This window comes from Mobula hypostoma, chromosome 8 (genome assembly GCF_963921235.1).
Source record: "Mobula hypostoma chromosome 8, sMobHyp1.1, whole genome shotgun sequence".
Taxonomy (NCBI): domain Eukaryota; kingdom Metazoa; phylum Chordata; class Chondrichthyes; order Myliobatiformes; family Myliobatidae; genus Mobula; species Mobula hypostoma.
In genome coordinates this window covers 38,196,758-38,220,123 of record NC_086104.1, presented here as the reverse complement: position 1 = coordinate 38,220,123, position 23,366 = coordinate 38,196,758, and the positions used below count along the sequence as shown (strand labels likewise).

Sequence of the window (23,366 nt, the reverse complement as noted above, 5' to 3'; positions counted from 1 at the left end):
CATTTGAGCAGAAGATGTAAAATCTTTATTGGTAAAGTTTAAAAAACTACTAGGGTAAACAGACCCTAATGGGAGTTGTATACAGTCCTCCAGATAGTAGCCATAATGTGGGGTACAGATTACAACAGGAGATAAAAAAGGCTGTAAAAAGGGCAATGTTACAATAACCCTGTGGGATTTCAATATGCAGGTAGATTGGGAAAATTAGTTCGGTGCTGGATCCCAAGAGGGAATTTGAAGAATGTCTACCAGATGGCTTTTTAGAGCAGCTTGTGGTCAAGCCCACTAGGGAATCAGCTATTCTGGATTGGGTGTTGTGTAATGAGCCAGACTTGATTAGAGAGCTTAAGGTAAAGGAACTCTTAGGAGATAGTGATAATAATATGATAGAATTCACCCTGCAGTTTGAGAGGGAGAAGCTAAAGTCAAATGTATCAGTATTACAATGGAGTAAAGAGAATTACAGAGGCATGAAAGGGGAGCTGGCCAAAGTTGATTGGAAGGGGACATTAGTGGGGATGACAGCAGAATAGCAGTGGCTGGAGTTTCTTGGAGGAATTTGGAAGGTGTAAGATAGATGCATCACAAAAATGAAGAACTATTTTAAAGGCAGGATGATGCAATCGTGGCTGGCAAGGGAAGTCGAATACAGCATAAGGGAAAAGAGAAGGTCTATAATATTACAAAAACTAGTGGGAAATTAGAGGATTGACTTTTATGAACCAATAGAAGGCAAATAAAAAGCCATAAGAAGAGAAAAGATGAAATATGAAGGTTTTCTAGCCAAGAATGTAAAATAGAATATCAAAAGTTTCTTAGATATATAAGTAGCAAAAGAGAGGTGAGAGTGGATATTGGACTGATAGGGAACAACCCTGGAAAAGTAGTAATGGGGATGAAGATATGGCATATGAACTTAATACGTATTTTGCATCCGTGTTCACTGTGGAAGACACTAGCAGTGTGCCAGAAATGTGTGTGTAGTTGCTATTACTAAGGAGAAGGTGCTTGGAAGGATGAAAAAACATCTGGACCAGATGAACAATGCCCCAGGGTTCTGAAAAGAGGTTGCTGAAGGCATTAGGAGTGATCTTTCTAGAATCACTAGATTCTGCAATGGTTCTGGAGAACTGAAAAATTGCAAATGTCACTCCACTCTTTAAGAAGGGAAGGAGGTAGATGAAAGGAAATTATAGGCCAATTAGCTTGACTTCAGTGATTAGGAAGATGTTAAGAATCTATTATTCAGGATGAGATTTCAGGTACTTGGAGTCACCTGATAATATAGGACAAAGTCAGCTTAGCTTCCAAAATGGGAAATCTCTTGGAATTCTTTTAGGAAATAACAAGCAATGTAGACAAAGGAGAGTTGGTGAATGTTGTTTATTTCAGTTTTCAGAGGGCCTTTGACAAGGTGACATACGTAATGCTGCTAAACAACATAAGAGCCCATGGTTTTACAGGAAGTATACTGGCATTGGTAGAAGATTGGCTGACTGGCAGGAGGCAAAGAGTGGGAATAAAGGAAGCCTTTTCTGGTTGGCTGTTGGTGACTATTGGTGGTTTGCAGGGGTCGGTGTTAGAAACATTTCTTTTCACGTTATATGTCACGGATTTGGATGATGGAATTGATGGCTTTGTGGTCCAGTTTGCGGACAATATGAAAATAGGTGGAGATGCAGGTAGAGTTGAGGAAGCAGGGAGACTGCAGAAGGACTGAGACAGATTAGAAGAATAGGCAAAGAAGTGGTTGATGGAATAATGTAGAGGGAAGTGTATGATCATGCATTCTGGTAGAAGGAATAAAGGCATAGACTATTTTCAAAACTGGGAGAAAATTCAGTAATCAGAGGTGCAAAAGGACTTGGGCTTTCTTGTGCAGAGTTCCCTAAAGGTTAACTTGCCAGATGAGTGAGTGGTAAGGAAGGCACATGCAATGTTAGCATTCATCTTGAGGGGACTAGAATATAAAATAAGGATGTAATGTTGGGGATTTATAAGGCTTTGGTCAGACCACATTTGGAGTATTGAGAGCAGTTTTGGGCCATTTATCCATAAAAGGTGTACTAGTTTTGGAGGGGTTCCATTGTCATTCCATGACAATGATTCCAGGAATGAAATAGTTAACATATAAGGACTATTTGATAACTCTAGGCCTGAACTTACTGGAGTTTAGAAGAATGAGGGATATCACCTTTAAACCTATTAAATATTGAAAACCCTAGATAGAATGGATGTGGAGAGGATGTTTCCTATAGTGGGGTGTCTAGGAACAGAGGGCAGAGCTTCACAATAGAGGGACATCTGTTTAGAACAGAGGTGGGGAGGAATTTCTTTTGCTAGAGGGTGGTGAAACTGTGGAATTCATTGCCACTGACACTATGCAGGGGAAGTCATTGGTTACATTTAAACCAGAGTTTGATTCTTGATTAATCAGAGTGTCAAAGGTTACAGGAGAATGGGTTGAGAGCGATAATAAATCAGCCATGATGGAATGGTGGGCAGACTCAATGAGCCGAATGGCCTAATTCTGGTCCAATGTCTTATGGACTGCAATGCCAAAAATAGAAACCTTTAGAAATAAAGAATACTGTATTGACGTTCATCCTCAAGCCAAAAATATATTTGTCATTTGGTTCTGCTTACTATATCTTTATCATTCATTCAGGAATTTCACAATTTACAAGTTCAAAAAAGAGTTCCCTTTGACAGGGTACAAGCAATAGAAATGTTTCTATTATCCATTACCTTATAAGAGATGAAGTAAGTTGAGTTTATTTTATTTGGAAAGAGTTTTGGTATTTAAATTGAAGTTTTCATGTCTAGTGAATACAAATGAAGAGAACTTAGTTGCCAAAGGCATGTCAAAAATCTATAATTGTGTAATAGTTGAGGGTAAGTGAGTTTGGCATAACCTATATGGGTTTATGGTAGACATTAAGAATGATCTCTGACTCAAACTATCCACTGGTCTCCCCTCCCACAGACATTGTCTGACTGACCAAGTTTCTCCAGCATTTATTTTCTTTCCTCTTTTCAATATTTATTTGTTATCTCTTTTTCTCTCTTTTTCTTTTCCCCTCTCCCTTCCCTCTTCTTTCATTCTCACTCTGGCCTCTCTTCTCCTCAACTGCTTACATTCAATCCCTAGTGTATGCCCCTCCTCTTTCCTTTCTCTCACGGTCCACTCTCCTCTCATGACAGATTCATTCTTCCGTCCTTTAACTTTCCTACCCACATGACTTCACCTATCACTTCTACCTTGTCCTCCTTCCCATCCTCCCCTCAACTTTTTATTCTGACATCTTCCCCCTTTCTTTCCAGTATGCATTTAAAGATCCTTAAAATCTTCAATCTTTAGTTAAGGGTAAATGAATTTGGTGTAATCTAAATGTGCTCATGGTGGACATTAAGAGCACGTTCAACTTACACCAGCAGTACTTCATTTAGGGTAACAATAAATCTACAGAAAAATCCACCATGGTGAACAGTAACAAATGGTAAGTTAGATGTAACAACTTAGACGTAAAGAAGAATTTTGAATTAAGGGAGAGAGTTAGCAAGGTGGAGAGGTATATAGGGAAGTGTTTGAATGTAGGGTCCTGGAAGAGTGAACAATCTACAACTGTGGAGAGGTGGGGTGGTGGTATGGGTGTGTGACTGGACAAAGCAAACAAAGTAAGTGCTCTGCAATACCAGCAATGTCAGTGCTGGGTCATTTTTTTTCATGGGAGGGTGGGTTTATAGATGCATCCAACTGATATGTAAAATAATTTTTGTGTCGAATACACAGACTGGATTGAACAAAAATCCCCAAATTAAATTGAACTCTCAGAAGCACATTCCATGTGCAGCATATCAATATGATCTGTGCAATTACTTAGGAGAGTAGGAAATTGTGATGGGGACAAAATTGATAGTAGGAATAATCACAGTTGCCATGAGGTGTTAGAGTAACAGCAGTATGAGATCAGGAGCTTAATAATGTCAATAGACATTGGAAGTTGAAAACACACTATTTTTATCCATTTTGTGATAATCCTCCTTTGCAGCAGTTTTCCTAATCCTTATTGCTTGTTGTTCCCAAAACCATTCATTCCACTTTCCTTTAATTGCTTATTGATAAATGCAACATGATTTCCACCTCAATTATAACCTTTGACAATGCACTCAATAACTCGCTTCTCCTGTTCTCCCTGCTTGTAGGTCTCGTCACCCCTGTAAATATTCTGGATCTTCTGCTAACAGCCTCAGCTCACGAGACACTTACCCTTGGAACATGCTTTTCTGCCCCCAGTGTGATCCTGGGTTGCATTGGGAAGCCAATTTCAGCTGATCAGAAAAGACCAGAAAAGTCTCTCTTAGTGTATTGGGTCAACTCTGCCTCCACCATGGCTTTGACAGCCAGTGAGCCTTTGCCACCAAGCTGTCACTGAATGACTGGAAGGTGGGGAGAAAGATCATTAGGAAGTTGAAGAAAGATATATCAATACTAAATTATAATGTGCGTGTGCACACTTAAAAGGTTAAGTGCATTTATATAAACTGAATTAAATCTTACTGATTTCAGTGGGTCACTGAGTTTGCTTGAGGTCTACCTGGTGTAGGCTGAACAGGTAGATCTCCCAGCCTCAAAGCTTGGAAATCTGGGCCACTGAACTCCAAACTGTTGGACAGTGGAGCTGGCTCCAGGCCATGCCCAGGAATCTTGAGATTATGCTCCGTTAAATATATATAAGTCAACTGACCCCAACAGATCTGCTAAATTATCAATGAAAGATCAGGCTGAAATATTCCTACCTATGCAGTATAAATTCTTTAATTTTAATCACCTCTCTCAAATGCCCCACTTTAATCAAGACAATTTTGGTATTATCTTTATATTTGAACCTTTCCCAACCAGGCAAGGTGAATGGTAATCTTTCTCTTTATCCTGTATTGTATTGATTAATCCCTATGGTATTCTACCAGTTTTATTTTGCATAGATTCCCCTGTCTTCTCTTTGCTTAAACTTGTAAAGACCTTGTTTATTCTCAAAATATATATTTTTGGAACAAAATACTATCAGTCGAATCTGATATTTGTAAAGAACAAGAGTTGAGGATGGTGTTAAAACAAGAGCTAAATGTTAAATTTTGTTTCCATGGGTTACAGAAAGCTTGAAGCATGTGAGGTGCCTTTGATCTGAAGAAAAATGGAAATTATTATAACTGACATTGTTTCAGATAGAAAAGTCAGCAAAGTTGAAGTTGACTTGCAAAGTGTTTGAGAGTTTGTACAAATATGATCATATGTGTAAAGGTCTTTGCAGTAGCCTAAACTAAATATATCATAGGTATTTGAATGCATTATTTTGGAAGAGATCTAGTTTATGCACAGACATTCATTACAGTGCTAAAATTTTCTGCTGTGCATCCTTTGAGGGAGATAATGCAACTCAAACTGAGATTGAGACAGAACAATACTTGGAAAAAAAAAATGGGCATGGGGCCAATGTGGACTTAATAAGTTGGAAAAAGTTACTCCTGTGTTAATTGTGCTGTTTTTAGAACCAACCAACCAGGAATCAAAAGCAGTTTATAAAATATGTTTCTATTCATTGGACTTTTTGTTGCTCTTTCAATTCTTCTTGTTGCCTGATAATATTTTACATTGTCTTTTAACTTGCAGAAGTTCACCCTGCTGTAAAGCCAAAGGTGTTCAGAACTGTACCAAGCATCACCTCTGGGAACTCCAGTCAATCTCCAAAACGGCTATTTACAATTCAAAACCACGGCTCTCCGACTATTCTAGGAAAACGAAGCTACAGCCAGCACAATGGTGTGGATGGTTAGTTTAATGACACAGTTTAATATGATATTGTAAAATGATGTAGATTAACAAGTGACAAATACAATATCTTATTTCTGAATTGTTGTTGGCTCCCATTTCCTCTATTTTATGGAGGATTTTATCATTTTTGATTATTTATTATTTGTACATACAGCATGGTAATAGGCCCTTCCAATCTAATACAGACTCTTTCAGCCCAATGAGCTAATTAAACCTATGTAATCAATTAGCCAAGTATCCCACGTCTTTGGAATGTGGGAGGAAACCGGAGCACCCAGAGGAAATCCTTGTGGCCATGAGGAAATTATTATAAGAACATAAACATTTACAATTCTAACTGTAGTTACAGCAGGATTGTGCAGTACCTCAAGCCTACTGCATCATTATGCTGATCCTTTACTCTGTCATGTCCCCTTAGAGCCTTGTGTGATCACTTGTCACTCTCCTAAACTCAAAGATGGGTCCAAATGAGTAATAGGCTACAGTCCTGGACATCATTTTAATGTTATGGTTCGGGAATTCCATTGTGAAGTACTTTGAACTACATTGTTTGTATGAAAAGTGCTCTATAAATATTATTATTATTAGTAGTAGTAATCAAATTATAGTAATTAGCCTGCTGGATTTCTTTGAATGAGATTTAGTCTGAATAAATTTCTTGTAATTATCATATTATAATTAAATGGAAATCCATCCACTTCTACTAGAATAGCAGACCCATGGTTCATTAAAGCACATGGAACAACTTGTGTGCTTTCAAAGTTGCCTTTTTAATACTGATAATAGAATAAACTGAAACTCATCACCTTAACAAGTTTTGTAGGACAAACTGCAATTTAGAGTTCTTACTCCAGCACGATGGTCTCTGAGATCATAATGTTATTTCATTGCAATTTCCATGCAGCATACATTTGAAAGACTGGTGAACATAAGAACATAAGAACTAGGAACAGGAGTAGGCCATCTGGCCCGTCAAGCCTGCTCTGCCATTCAATAAGATCATGGCTGATCTCGCCTTGGATTCATCTCCACCTACCTACCTTTTACCCATAACCTTTAATCGCCCAACTATGCAAAAACTTATTCAACCTTGTCTTAAATATATTTACTGAGGTTGACTCCACTGTTTCATTGGGCACAAAATTCCACAGATTCACCACCCTCTGGGAAAAGCAGTTTCTCCTCATCTCTGTCCTAAAACTACTCCCCCAAATCTTGAGGCTATGTCCCTTAGTTTTCATCTCACCTACCAGTGGAAACAGCTTTCCTGCCTCTATCTTATCTATTCCTCTCATAATTTTATATGTTTCTATAAGATCTCCTCTGAATTCCAGCGAGTACAGTCCCAGGTGACTCAATCTCTCCTCATTGTCTAACCCCCAATCTCTGGAATCAACCTGGTGAACCTCCTCTGCACCACTTCCAAAGCTAGTATACCCTTCCTCAAGTAAGGAGACCAGAACTGCATGCAGTACTCCAGGTGCGACCTCACCAGTACCCTGTACAGTTGCAGCATAACCTCTCTGCTCTTAAATTCAATCCTTTTAGCAATGAAGGCCAACATTCCATTTGCCTTCTTGATAGCATGCTGCATCTGCAAACCAACCTTTTGTGATTCAAGCACAAGCACTCCCAGGTCCTTCTGAACTGCAGCATGCTGCAGTTTTTTTACCATTTAAATAATAATGTAATCTGCCATTTTTCCTTACTAAGTGGATGACCTCACAATTACCAACATCGTACTCCATCTGTCTGACCGTTGCCCACCTACTTAACCTATCTATATCTCTCTGCAGACTCTCCGTATCTTCTGCACAATTTGCTTTCCCACTCAATTTAGTGTCATCAGCAAACTTTGATACACTACACTCAGTCCCCTCTTCCCGATCGTTAATGTATATCATGAACAGTTGCGGGCCCAGGACTGACCCCTGTGGCACACTACTCACCACTAATTGCCTACCAGAGAAACACGCATGTATCCCAACTCTCTGCTTTCTATTAGTTAACCAATCCTCTACCCATACTAATATATCACTCCCAACTCTGTGCATCCTTATCTTATGGATCAGTCTTTTATGTGGCACCTTATCGGACACCTTCTGGCAATCCAAGTAAAGTAACGTCCCTCTGTTCCCCTCTGTCCACTGTGCTTGTTATAGCTTCAAAGGACTCCAGTATGTTTGTCAAACAGGACCTGCCTATAATGGTATTTTTTGAATGGATAAATGCACCACCAGAAGTGACCTGCTGGAATGATCTGAAGTTTGATTCCTGAATGAGTTATTTGGTGTCTAGGGTAATCTTGGAGTTTGGCTGTGTGTTTCTGTCCAAGGATTATAGTGTTTAGAGATTCATCCAGTTCCACTGGAAAGTGTGCATGTTGAATGAGGAGAAACTGAGTTGATTTGGTAAGGTAAAATATGTTAAAATAATATTCTATCACTATTGGAATATTTGTATATGTTTTCTTCATATATCTGGGATGACACCTTCTATTAGATATCATAGTATTTGATCCTGTACATAGTACTTGCTCCTGTAGAAGCAAGACTAAGCATTGAATTTGGAAGTGGTAGCTTCTCTAGCCTACTACAGATCACTGGCTTCTTTCCAGGGAAGGGCAAGTTTCTAGGGCCTAGGTATGTTGTTCATGTAGATCTACATAAGTTAGCCTTAGAAATTTTTTGAGTTAAAAATTGATGAGTTTTTGAATAAAATGTGCACCACTAAAAATGTAATGTGGTGCTCATGTCTAACAATGGACTTTTGATGGAAATGTTAAGCAAGTTTCTCTTACCGCACATCTCTAGTTTGTGCATTTTCTTTTTCTGTGGCTAGCTGAAAGTCGGTCACTCTACAACCACACTCATTCATCTGGCCAAACTTGTCCTCATATTGAACAACTTCCTTAAATGTAATTCATTTTACCCAGATTGTGACAATGGGAATTTTTGTAGGTACAATCTGTGCTTCTCAATTCTTGAAAAGTATAGATTGGACTGTGTTTCAGTCCTACTCAATACCTTCCTCAACCCATTTGCTGCTGCACTGATGACTGTGCTGGTGATGTTTCCTGTACATATGCAAAACTTGAAATTGCTCTTATTCTGAAATTTCTCTTCCCTTTCTGGACTTCTCTGTCTGTATCTCAGGGGATGGGTTAATAACCAATATCCATTGCAGGCCCACTGACTAATGGAACTGTCTCAGATATTAATTCCATGCGCACAATTTCCTTTAAAGACTTTATTTCATTCTACATGTTCTTCCACATCTGGTCTGCTGACAAGAACTTCCAATTTCCTTTCCTCATCAATCATAGTTGACAGAATTTGTATCAGAGCTAGTCAGTTTTGTTGAAAAATAAATATTCCTTCTGCTTTCTTTCTCCACAAATACTGCTTTTTCACATCCTTACTTGACATTTTTCACTTTCCCTAACCCATTGACAAAATTCCTTACTGAACAGGCAAACTCCAGCCTTACTCAACCAGTGATGCTTCCTTTATCCTATCCACTTCTTCCCTCGTTGTCTCTGTAACGTAAAACAAACATGTTTACTCATTTCCCAGTTCTGATGAAGGATGTTCAGGTTAAATGATGACCTGTGTTTCTCTTTCCATAGATCATACCTAACCTGCAGAGTCTATCTAACATCTTCTGTCTTTGTCTCGGGAATATTTGTTCATCTCCAGCCAAAAGAGCTTTGATTAAGTGTCTGGTTTTAAATGTATTTGTTTCTGTTTTGATATATGTAAGTAGACCATACTTCCACCATGGAACTGACCAGGGTACCTGTTTTCTCTAAACCTATAAGCTTCATTATAGATTGAGAACATGTGAACTCCTATTCTCCATTTAAAGTTTAAAATCCTTTATGGTATCAAAGAAAGTCCCATCCAGAACTCTCTCTGTGGGGTTTGATCCTGGCTACTGATTACTATGCGTTACGCTAACTATAGTTACAGCAGTATCTGCAACAATATTGTTTTACCATCATTTCATCAGATCTGAATTTATGACTGGATTTAAAATGATCACTTAAAATTAGCCTTAATTTATCTAGTGGAGATTTTTGTGTAGTCAATGTATACTTATTCAGATCGATTTAATTCCCGTGCTCATTTAATCAATCTTGGCCATCATGACAAATTTTCCATGTCCCCCCTAGGTTACAGATGGACGAAATTACCTCAGAATCGGTTTATTATCACTGACGTATGTCGTGAAATTTGTTTTTTTGTGGCAGCAATACAGTGCAATATATTAAAGAATCTATAAATTACAATAAGAATATGTAAAAAAAATAAATAGTACAAAAAGAGTACTGTTCATGGGTTCTTTGACTGTTCAGAAATCTGATGACAGAAGGGAAGTTTTGACCACCCAAGCTAATTTTGTGTGATTTAGTGCTGGCAAAAGGAACGTGTGCTTTCTCATTGGGGCTAAGGGTTCATGAGTCTTTGCTGATTAAGTCAGAATGAAATATTGATGTATTAAATGTGCAATTTTTGTTGAATTCTGAAGCTGTAACTAACAGCAAATAATGTGAAGTTCTTATAAATGATTTTTATTTGTTATTATCAGGGAATGTGAAAAAGCGACTTTTGACACCTTATAGGGGTAAGATGCCACAATGTTAATGTATTTCTAGTTGGTGTTAGTGACACAATTATTTACAAATAGAGGGATTATTTCTATATGTGTGCTTTTTCCACCAATACTGTTATGAATTCCAAACAAATTGAATAATATTGCATGCCTGAGCATGCAAGTGATGCCTGGGTTATTCATGAAGTGGTCTAGAAACAGATTTCTTCCTCTTACAACATGAATATTCACACTTACTCTCTTTTACCCATAGCTCTTTCAAAGGAAACATCAAAATTTACATATTCACTAAAACGAATTGATTAAATGTTTCAAAGTTGCCCCACTGATATTGAATATGAAAGAGAAACATCCCATCTGCTGCCTATTTAAGTAAAAGAACTGCACTACATCTATAACATCTAATACTTTGGTGTAAGAGATCTTTATTAATCTTTAAATAGGATTTATTGCAAACAATTCATTAAAATCATACCTATTCTAGAAAGATGGTCATTTTGCAAAGACAAATATCAAAAGCAAACAGTAATGATCAAATAAAGTGGTCACAAAACAAGACTAGAGCAGTAAAACCTTAAATATCCTACTGATAAACCCATGCAATCGCATAAACAATCCATGTTTACGTATAAATGCTGTAGTTCTGTAACTTGTGTTGCTTCAGCCAGATTTTCTGATAGAAAACGGCTGTATTCTCTACTCTGGTAATTTCTTTTATTTCAATTTCAATTTTTTTTTCAAATGGGCCAAGAAATGACAGATGAAACTTAAGTCACAAGTGTATTTCGGTCAGTTAAAACAGGACAGGAGTTGAACATGAATTGTAGAGTTGGGGAATGTTGTAGAACAGAGAGGCCTGGGGTTGGAGGTACATAGTTCCCTAAAAGTAGTGACACAGACAGACAGAACAGTGAAGAAGGCAATTGTCATGCTTGCCTTCGTTGAGTACAGCAAGTCAACAGAAGTCAATTGTTACTCAGACAAACCAGCTTGGCAGTGATGGTTGGCTCCCAGATTTAAGATTGCAAAGATTTTTGGAGACTATTTTTTGCACGGAACTATCAACATTGAGAATGTCATAAACATGATTTAAGGCAGCTAATATTTAATCCATAATATAAAGGAACCTGCCTAGGCTTGACAGTTATAACACCAAGAATTTTTGGAATCTGCATGCTTTCTTTGAATTTGAGGGGCAGTTTTTAAATCTGATAGATTATTCACCAGATGGTGAATATTTGAATGCATTGTACCAGTGAGGTCAATATACATTGCAAAATATTTTTTGCCAGGCATGGTGTTGAAAAGGCATTCCATAAGGTACCATGTTAAGGGGTAGAGCACAAGAGGCCAACACAAGGCTGGGGGTCACATATTGGCATGGAATAGGGATCAGCTAACTGACAGAATAATGCAACTGGATAAACAGATCCTATTTAAGGCTAGTTATCCGTAACTATTGGAATACAGGAGGAATCAGTAACTATCAGGATATAGGAGAGATTTATTTAAATGAACTACAGAACAAAGTAGAGCACTACCCATACTACTGGTGGTTGTCCATCATATCCAACATTGACAGGAAACCTGTGTGGGAAAGTTTTTAAAGTGGAAAAGCCATTACACTGGGGCAGTTCCACTCTCTTGACCTCAGAAGTTCAATCCAGTGGTACAAGTAGTCGTCACGACTGGGGTCTTCCTTGGTTGTAGTGGACCATGTCTGCTTCTGTGCTTCGTAATGCTGTTCGCTCTCCACAGAGCGTTGCAGAACTGCCTTCCTGGCTGGTGGATCTCACGGTTGATCTCATCAGCCCAGTCCACTGGAGTTGGCTTCATATGCTAGGATAGGCATCTCCCTATCTTCCTGGGGTATAAGACCCTCTAGCTACCTGGTTTAGCCCACCTGTCAAAGTGGTGTACCGGGGTGTGGCCGCTGTCACATTCAAATAGCTACTTGGAGCCACAGCTGTATATTATAGGGTATGAGAGTGTAGAACTAGACCACATAGATATAAAGTGACTGGGGAAAGGTTTAAAGGGACTTGAGTAGTGAGATTTTCTAAGAGGCGGTGGTGATATGGAACAAGCTGCCAGAGGAAGCTGTGGATACAAGTACAAAGACAGTTAGATAAGTACATCAATAGAAAGGGTTTAGGGCAGATATTTCCGACCTGGAGTCCACACACCCTCTCAGTTACTGGCATAAAATGGTTGGGAAGCCCTGGTTTAGAAGGATGTGGGGCCAGCATAGCAGATGTGACTAGCTCAGACTGACATCTTGGTCAGTATTTATGAGTTGGGCCGAAGGCTCCTGATTACATGTTGAATAGTTTGATGACTCAGTAAATCTATGGCTCTACCATTGTCAAAAAGGAAAAGCCCAGAGTTTTTAAGGTAATCAAACTAAAGTCAGAAATGTGAGGGGCTGCACATTGGTTAGTGCCTTGTAAGTAAAACAACCATCAAGAATGAATGTTATATGATAGCACTTTCAAACAAATAGCAGCTTTTTAAAATGAATTCAATAGTAATAGGGCTCTGTTGAATTCATGTAAGCCATTCTGGGCTAATTTTAAATGAACCTCAGTGCTTAAAGATGGAAAAACATCAGCAAGGTTTTCTGCTTCCACTGCCATGTCAGTGAGGGTAAAAATGTTCTGCTGTGATTCACCCGTAGCAAAATTAATTGTTAAACTTATTGTCCAAGTTCAACCTAATGGTTGAGGTATAACTTTATAATCATACTATGTTATCTTCTGTTGACCAAGTTAATCCCGTAGAGCTACAGTTAATAAGCAACACTGCCACAACTAATGCTTCAGTTTAAGTGTAATCATGCATTAATAGCCTATACACAATCCTTCGGATATGCGAAAACAGTAAGACTCGAAGAAATGTCTGTAAAATTCACAGTCTGTGTAAAATTGCATAAAAGAATCTACATTATTAACCTATATTAAAGGAAAGGATCACACCGAGATTAAATAAGTCTTGCTCTTTTGCCTATGTACTTTCAGATAACTAATGACTTCTTTGGCAAAGTTGTTGTACTTTCAATCCCAGATTTCCTAGTTATATAACAAGTGGTAATTGAATCCAAGAGATAACAATTATTTTGTCTGAATATTTCTTACAGTAGCTTAACAGGAATTAGGTTCTATATTTGATACACAATTTTAAAAAAGTGATTCAGGGTTCTTTTTAGACTTAACTTGATTCTGATTTGTAGATGAGGGCAGGAATCCACAGTGCATGGGAAAGACGAGTATGCATTTGTCAGTATCAGAAACAGTAAGTTGTGTTTCATTGTCAGTTTGAACACTTGAGAAAACAATGGGCTAGTTAAATGTTGTGAAATTAACTTTCCGTTTAGTAAACCTGGCACAGACTTTTGTTAAGATTTAACTGGAATGTGATGAAAATTGTCACAACTGTTGCAACTGTTATTAAAATTTTGCATGATTAGAGCATAAACTTAATTTGAACATATTCATTTTTCAGATATTGCAAGTCATACACAAGGAACTTTAATAGTAAGTTTCCTTTTTTCTTTCCAATGCTGAAAATAGTTTTAATCAAAGCTTGTTTTAATCTAAGAAAATGGTTGTTCTAATTCATTTAATTATAATGAATGCAACTAAAATTTTAAGAATATAGATTGAATACCACTTATCTAAAATGCTCGGGATCAGAAGTGTTTCGGATTTCAGATATTAGACTACTTGCATCTAGATGATGACATACCCTGGGGATGGGACCCAAGTCTAAACTCGAAATCCATTTACATTACATAGCCAGCTTATACGTATACCCTGATGGTAGTTTTACATAATACTTTTAATAATTTTGTGAATGAAACAATACTGTGTACATTGAATCATCAGAAAGGTAAGCTATTACCACATCAGCCGCCCAGGTGGACAATCAGTTGCTGTTTGGGATCGCCATCATTCCAGACTCTGAGTTTATGTGCTACCAGTAAGCAGCCTTTGTCTTGCACTAATTCATTACACATGTGCGGATGCTGCCATTCAGCATGTTAGATTTCCATCAGTGACGATCTTGGCAAATGCTTAAATGAATTTCTCTGCTCCTTCATGATCAGCTGACACTTTATCACCACAAATCTTGAAAAATTTAATGTCATCCCTTTTCTTAAATTTCTGCAACCAGCCTACTAAATATTCATACTTGTCTTCAAATTTCAGTTTGTCTTGATAGATCTTTGCTTGTTTCATGATCAACAATCCATTAAGCGGCATATGTTCCCTCTGACACTGACGAATCCACTCTTTCAATGCATGGTGGAAATCTTCATTTTTCACTTTATCCAGTGCGTTTCTATTTTTCATTAACTTCTGTTCATTATATATGTGAGGTTACTTCTCAGAACCGTCTGTGGAGCGCAGAAATTTGTGCATCACCTAGTAAAGTTTCCGGCACCTTGTGGAATTCTCCATTTACCATGTTATGTCAGTGCTCAAAAAAAATTAATATTTTGGATTTTGGTATTTCAGATAAGGGGTGCTTAACCCACATAATTTATCACAGTAGGTCTGCCAGAAGGGTGAAAAGCATCTGGTGATTTGCCATGATAAGCACCTTCCAGGTGTGCCCTACTTTTTTCTTTAATTTAGAGAATGCACCAGATTCCAGATGGTTAACTTCCTAATGTTTGTTTCCATAATTTCATGAGCTAAATTTAGAAGCACATTCACGTTCAGCTGAAGTCAAGTTAAGCTCTGAAGGAAAGGGCCTTCTTGCCTTCTGATGGGGGTAAGATGGTTTAAAATGCACAGAATATAATTTAATTATAGGCAAATCCTACATTAAAAGAAACTAAAAATGATACCATTAGTTGATTCACCTATTCACCTATCTTCTCATTCAGATGAATAATGTATACAATCTTATTGTTCTTATTACACCTGGGTGAAGGAAAGGATTTAAGTTTGTGCTGATGAAACACAGCAACGCCTTTCTGGAAGCAAACAAATCTACTAACTATTCTATTAATCACACTTTTTCCAAAAAATGATCACTGCAATCATTAGCCTGGAGCTTCCCTATCAGAGTTGTGCTTTTGACCTGGCATTTTTGCAGTGTCAACTTGTGTCTTGAAGGTGTAGTTGGGTGGTGGGTACTAGTCAAATCAAGGTGGTGGGACCACAGCCTGACAGCGAGGAATGAACCAATGTTTGGCCATGGCTGAGCTGAATTGGAGCCAAATCGAAGCGGCAGAGCCTGGGCCTGAGAGCAAGGAGCAAGCCAATATTTAGTCAACTCACGCGCGGACTAGATTGAAAAGGTTGGGTTATGGACCAAATCCAGTTGGCAGGGCTTGAGCCTGAATACAAGGAATGGTCTGAAGGTTGGCCATTGCTGGAGCGAATTTGGGGCTGAATCAAAGTGGCAGAGCACAGGTTCAAGAGTGGGGAATGAGCTGATTTAAATATTGGGACAGGTTGAAAAAGTTGTCTTGTCGGGGTGGGAGACAAGGGACAGGCTGGTGTTCAGCTTGCTGCTCCATGAGGTTTATTCATCTTTGCACTGAACTGAAGTTGTGACCTGCAACTAACGGGCTCCTAGACTGGCTGCAGCAATGAACTGGCTTCGTGGCTGTAGACTCACTTTCATGAGCTTTAGTTTTAAATGTTACTTGTTTGCCTTTTATTGTATGCATGAGTTGTTCTTTTTTCGCACATTGGGTGTTTGACTGTCTTCTTTTAATGGGTTCTGTTTGGTTTCTTTGTTTTGTGGCTGCCAAGAAGAAGATGAATCTCAAGGTTGTATATAGTATACATACTTTGATCATAAATGTGCTTTGAACTTTAGGATTATAATGTGAAGGGAACAAGTAAGTTGAGTTAAAGGCAGTGAATTTGGCATTTTCAATTTTAAATTATATCATGCTTGTCTTTAATGGGAATGTTTGAATAAATAAACTGTTGGTTGAATAAACCTTTTGTACTATGAAAAATTCTGACAGTTTCCCCCCTCCATCATAGACATTAGCTAAATGATTATTTAATTTGATTACAAATTAATGAAGCAAATGCTTTGCTTCTGGCATAATTAACTTAATGATTTTTTTTTGGGATGGTCTGGATGAAATAACGTGACCTTATGTACCTGCACATTTTAATAGCAAATATTATTTTATAAAATGCACTTACCATTTGTTTTTTTTTTGCTTCTACTCAGCTAAGAGTAAGCATGTTTCTCAGTACAAAGTCCTGTTAAAAAGCACACGCACAGCTAAGAAACCAACCTTATGATGTTTTCTATTTTCAGTGGGGAGTTCAGTGGAACCCAGGGGAGTAAAGTTAAACTGAAATAAATCTTATTATTACTGCTACACTAATTACACCATTAACACAAGAGATTCTGCGAATGCTGGAAATCTTAAACAACACCCACAAAATGCTGGAGGAACTCAGCAGGTCAGACAGCATCAACGGAGGGGAATAAACACATGATATTTCATCAGGACTGGGAAGGAAGGGGGCAGAAATTATTCCCCAACATTTTGTATGTGTACCAGTTTGTAATTGACACACGTGTTTAGAATATGCTTGAGTTAAGTCCTGAAGTTAAATGGATGAAATGATCTTTGCGATAGGCTAATCACAAACAAGAGAAAATTTTCAGATGCTCGAAATCTAAGCTAAACATTCAAAATGCTGGAGAACCTCAGCAGGCCAGGCAGCGTCCATGGAAAAGGTTCAGTCGATGTTTCGAACTGAGACCCTTCGTCAAGACTGAAGAAAAAATGATGGGAGCCAGAGTTAGAAGGTGGGGAAAGGGAACCTTCTAATTCTGACTCCTCATCATTTTTTCTCCAGTCCTGATGAAAGGTCTCAGCCTGAAACGTCAACTGTACTCTCTGCCGTAAATGCTGCCTGGCCTGCTGAGTTCCTCCAGCATTTTGTGTGTGTTCTTTGCAATAGACTGTCATTTTCTCCCATTTTTTAATACCTCAACCACTCAACCACTCTCAACACCATCCAGTTCTAGAGGTTAAATCTTCTTTATCTAAAATCGAAGAAGCAGGAATTTTTCTTTCACAATATTTTCTACTATTTAAATTTAAGGTTGATATAGTTCCCCCAATGGGCTGAAAAATGGCAAATGAAATTTAATGCGGACAAGTGTGAGGTATTGTACTTTGGGAGGATAAACCATAGTAGGATGTGCACAGTGAATAGTAGAGCACTGAGGAGTGTGATAGAACAAAGGGATTTGGGAATACAGATCTATAGTTCATTATAAATGGTATCTCAAATAGATAGGATCATACAGAGAGCATTTGTCACATTGTACTTCATAAATTGAAGTATTGAGTGCAGGAGTTGGAATGTTATGCTGAAGTTGTATAAAGACATTGGTGTACTCTGTGCAGTTCTGGTCACCTACCGACAGGATAAATAACAATAAGATTGAAAGAATACAGAGACAATTTACAAGGATGTTGCCAGAACTTGACAACCTGAGTATTTATAGTGAAAGGTTGAATAGATTAAAACTCCATTCCCTGGAACATAGAAGAATGAGAGGAGAGGACTACAAAATTAAGAGGGGTATAGATTGAGTAAATGCAAGCAGGCTTTTTCCATTGAAGTTAAGTGAGACTAGCACTAGAGGTCATAGGATAAGCGTGAAAGGTGAACTGTTTAATGGGACCTGAGGGGGAAACCACTTTACTCAGAGGGAGGTGCCAGTGTTGAACGATGAAAGGTCTCAGCCCAACACTGGACCCTTTACTCTTTTCCATATATGCTGCTGACCTGCTGAATTCCTCCACCAAATTGTGTGTTTCATTCTTTGAAATAAAATGTTGTCTAGTGTATACCCAGTAAAGATCCAGCTAGATTTTGCAGAAGTAATGCTGATTAAGGGTCCTGATAAATTATAACCAACAACAAGCTATCAAAGGACAGATATCTTTAGTTCAGCCTGCTCTCTTTTATTTCTTTCTTTCAGAACACTGATCATTTCCCATACTTGGCTAATGGAAAAGGAATTTCGACTGGAATCAATGTACTCCAGCCTGGTACTGTTCCAGTGATCAAGAGACAACGGCCAAACTGGATTGATGCACCTGATGATGGTTTTTTTAAAGTTACCGAGAAAACAAGGTGGAATTTCTTTTTTTCAGTATTAGAACTTAATGAAATTTAGTTTAAAATGTCATGTCGTATATCATTTTAAAGTACAGATAATTCTTACAGTGACTTGGTTATGCAAAAAAAAATTCATGTTACATTAGTTTTGTTTGTGATATAGCACGAGTAATTAATGTGCAACACGGTTCAACATTATATTATTATTCAGTTTTAATCAGCTTGAAAGTTTGCGCACATAACTACTGGCATCGTGATTACTTGGGATTTTCCTGTTTCATCAAGCTGTCCAGTTCCACTGAGTATGGTGTCAGTTTACAGACTTTGATCAGGTAAAGGCTGTAGGGCTGCTTTTTAGTTTTAGAAAATCATTTGAGGCAGGCAGGTAATGTGTTGAGAAAGCAATTGCATAGTAACTTAGCAATAATAGTAGGGTTGGTAGGAGACAAACGTGGATTAATAAAAGAGAAATTATATTAAATCTGTTGGAGTTTTGGAAACTACTGAGAGAAAAGTTGAGCTGTATTTGGACTTTCAGAAAGATGCTGTCAAGAGCTTACTAAAACGATTCTAGCCGATGGGTCAGTAGTTAATATTTTAGCAGGAGTGAAAGGTTGGTCACTTTCAGATTTCGAGACAGTTTTTATTAGGATATTCTAGTACCAGTGCCTAGCTGTTTGCATTATGTATTCATGATTTGGATGAGCGCATCAAGAGTAATATATCTAAGTGTGCTGATGAAATTAAATTTGGATGGTAGTGGCATATTTAGGGCTGGAGACAGGTCAGCTGAATGGTAATGCTCTGGAGAAACGTTTGGATGGGATAATGCAGGCACATTATGGAAGGAATGAATGTTTAAGTTGGTGGATAAGGTATCAATAAAATAGACTGCTCGATCTGGAATGATATCAAGACTCTTGAGTGCTTTTAGATATATATTCTTCTAGGCAAATGGAAAGGCATCGTAGAGTTGTTGGAACAAGTCAGCTGCTGTGAATTACCTAGCCCTTCCCCATCGTGGCACTGTGTTTGGTTTATTAAACTTCTGACCCACATTGGCCCACAGGATGTAGATGAGGGAATAGACGATGGCAGTAGTTTTAAATGTAAAATGGAGGTATTTTGGCTCGCTCAGATTAGAAATATTAACTACCTGTCAATGTTTCTAGCCATTCATCAGGCCAGGCCTCATTTTGACTGGGCATACAGGCATGAGTTGACACATTATCTGTAAAACTGTGGGTGAAATTGACCCCTCTGCAGTCATCAGCCAACACCTTCACTTATTACATAGTGAATGGGAAATCACCAATGAAGCAGCTTAAGATGGCCTACTGTAATCACCTAAGGATTTCCTGCAGCAATTTCCTGATTTCATGACTTCCTTGCCTATATCTGACCTGATGCCATGAGGATCTATAAGAGTCCAGAATCAATTAAAGACCACAAGACATACAAGCAGCAATAGGCCATTGGGCCCATCGTGTCTGCTCCGCCATTCCATCATGGCTGATATATTAGCCCTCTCAATCCCATTCTCCTGCCTTCTCTCTGATGCCCCAACTAATCCCAATGATTTGGCCTCCATAGCTGTCTGCAGCAATGAATTCCACAGATTCACTACCCTCTGGCTAAAGAATTCCTTATCTCTGTAATAAATGATGTCCTTCTATACTGAGATTGTGCACTCTGCTCCTAGACGCCCCCACTTTTGGAAATATTCTCTCCACATCTATTCTGTCTAAGCCTTTCAATATTCAATGGGATTCAATGAGATCCTTCCTCGTTCTTCTAAACTCCAGCAAGTACAGGCCTAGAGCTATCAAACACTACTCGTACCTTAACCCTTTCATTCCCAGAATAATTCTCATGAACCTCCTCTGGATCCTCTCCAATGCCAGCACATCTTTTCTTTGATAAGGAGCTCACAATACTGCAAGTGCAGTCTGGCCAATGCTTTATAAAGCCTCAGCATTGCATCCTTATGGTATATTGTAGCCCTCCCAAAATGAATGCTAACATTGCATTTGCCTTCTTTACCACTGATTCCTCCTACGGGTTAACCTGTAGGCTAACTGGACTATAATTTCCTTTCTACTGCCTGCCTCCCTTCTTAAAGAGTGGAATGACATTTGCAGTTTTCCAGTCCTCCAGAACTATTCCAAAGTCTATTGATTCTTGGAAGATCATTACTAATGCCTTCACAGTCTCATTAGCTACCTCTTTCACAACCCTTGGATGCAATCCATCTGGTCCAGGTGATTTACTACTTTCAGACCTTTTATCTTCCCAAGCACCCTCTCCCTGGTAATAGCAACTGCACCTACTCCTGTCCCCTGACGTACTTGAATTTCTGGTATACTGCTAGAGGCTTCCACATGAAAACTGATGCAAAATATTTATTAAGTTTGTCTGCCATTTCTTTGTCCCCTATTGCTACCTCTGCAGCATTATTTTCCAGCAGTCTGAAATCCCCTCTTGCCTCTCTTTTACTCTATTTCGGAAAAAAATTGGTATCCTCTTTTATATTATTGGCTAGCTTACCTTCAAATCTCTTATTTTTTCTCATGGTTTTTTAATTGCCTTCTGTTGGATTTAAAAATTATTCCCAGTCCTCCAATTTCTCACTAATTTTTGCTATGTTATCTATCCTCTCTTTTCTTTTTGTGTCTTTGGCTTCCCTTGCCAGCCATGTTTGCATTATCCTCGATTTAGATAACTTCTTCATCTTTGGAATGTATCTATCCTACACCTTCTGCATTGCTCCCAGAACCTACAACCACTGCTGTTCTGCCATTTCAATCAACTTTGACCAACTCCTCTCTCATGCCTTTGTAATTTGCTTTACTCCACGATTATACTGATACATCTGACTTTACCTTCTCCCTCTCAAACTGCAGTGTGAATGCTATCATATTATGATCATTGCCTCCTAAAGGTTCCTTTATTTTAAGTTCTCTAATCAAATCTGGGTCATTACAGAACACTCAATCCAGAACTACCTTTCTTCTTGGGCTGAACTACAAGCTGCTTTAAGAATCCATCTTGTAGGCATTCTAAAAAATTCCCTCTTTGGCATCCCGAACCAACCGATTTTCCCAACCTTCCTGCATTTTTAAATCCCACATGATTATTGTCACATTGCCCTTTTTAACATGCCTTCTCTGCCTCCCATTGCTGCTCCTCCAAGTGGCCATGTTCCCTGAGTAACAGTTGATTCTTTGGGATCACAATGGAAAAGTTCAGCATTTTGGGTGAAACTTAAAATTTGGGCAAGTCAGTAAGTCTGATTATGTCAGGCTTCTGTTAACCAAATCAATCAGACAATTAATCTCAAAGAGTGACCACCTTCAATAGATGCTTGAGGGCACTTGGCAGGATTGACTGAGCATGACTTTGTCATGGCTGAATCCAGTGCCAGGGAGGATGCATGATCCAACTTGTTTTGAAATAACAGTTTCAAAAATTAAGTGGCTTCTTCGCCCATGTCAGGATAGATCCCCATTTGCCTGTGTCATATCGGTCAGCTTTATTACATGAATTGCCTTTTTCCTTTATACTTTGTTTAGTGACTTTTAGTAGCTAATGATTTTAAGTTTCAACGCAGGTCCTTGTGAAAACTCTGGGTTAAGTATTATCTCCAGAGGTTTACTAGTAAGAACATTTCAAGATGAAATTTATATCCCTTTTATCTCAAAGTCACCTGTTGTGCTTTGGATGCCTCTGTGCACAGCTTTCAAGTAGTATTAACCCTGCCCGTTATAAAGTACATTTGGAAGACCATAGTTGCAGATTGTATTGTTTTTTTTGTGCTTTCTGCCTTTTCATTGTCATGAGTAATTTGTATCTAACCTGCTCAAAAGGAAATTATTCCCAGGCTGAAACTATCTTTTTGGAATGGCAGACATCTTGAACACAGGTTAAATGTAAAAGCAGGTTTGTATTGCCGCATAAATTTCATTGTTTAAAAAAAAACCTTGTTTTCTGCGTATTCTGCATGCTAAAAGGAAGAGTTTGATTTGATTATTTTGCTGTTTTTTCAAGCAAGTCTATGTTGCAACAATCCAGCATATACAGTACTTACATTGCTGGACCCTCAGTGTCTGACAGTCTACATTCATGACATGACCAAGAAGCACAGGTTCACTGATGATACAATGCTTAGTGGGAAAGGTTGTGACCTTTTCAGCTATTTTTGGCTGGTTAGTAAATCATGGATGCTGTGCGCATTGATGATGTCATCATGAGCGGGAAGTACAGAAGATGAAATAACATGTGCATTGGGGTGACTCATGACAAGGCCAATATCCTCTTTGCTGGAGTTTCAACAAGAAATTCGCTCAAACACACTCAAAGCATGTGACAAACATCTTTTTGTAGGACTTATACATAAGCAGCATGTTCTAATTGTTACGAGAATACACATAAAATTAAGATGTTTGCTGGCCTGGGTTAGCATCAGTGACATCAGCAGTTGGTCTGCCACCTGCCCTCAGGGGAAGGAGAGATAAGGAACAATGGAGCAGCGTCTGGAGATGTGTAATGAAGGGACGTGGGAGAGAGAGAGCTGTCTGGAGCGGCTCCCCCTTTGAACCCTGAACTGTTTGAAGTGATGGACAGGCGATACCCCAGCAGGGGGATAAAAAGGGACAGGTTCGCTAAGACAGACACACGCCACCCGAGGTAACGAGACCCTGGAAGCGGTGCGCCTCTCACGAGTGGGTGAGAAGTACTAGACAACGACCAGGGTGGAAAGGTACGATCAGCGGGAACCCGGTGTGTGTCCGCCCTTG

The 23,366-nt window shown here is 38.6% G+C and overlaps 1 protein-coding gene across 5 annotated transcripts in view; it reads left to right on the top strand.

The window, feature by feature from the left end:
* Positions 1 to 23,366, top strand: part of LOC134350477 (metastasis-associated protein MTA3-like) — a 216,570-nt gene that overhangs the window by 157,400 nt on the left and 35,804 nt on the right. For 4 of the 5 annotated variants that reach the window (XM_063055686.1, XM_063055690.1, XM_063055688.1 and 1 more), the window contains exons 16-19: positions 5,672 to 5,830; positions 10,424 to 10,459; positions 13,949 to 13,980; positions 18,431 to 18,585. In XM_063055686.1, the coding sequence (XP_062911756.1) occupies positions 5,672 to 5,830; positions 10,424 to 10,459; positions 13,949 to 13,980; positions 18,431 to 18,585 (382 nt within the window). The remainder of the gene's footprint in view (positions 1 to 5,671; positions 5,831 to 10,423; positions 10,460 to 13,948; positions 13,981 to 18,430; positions 18,586 to 23,366) is intronic. The other variant, XM_063055687.1, reaches the window with a different exon arrangement.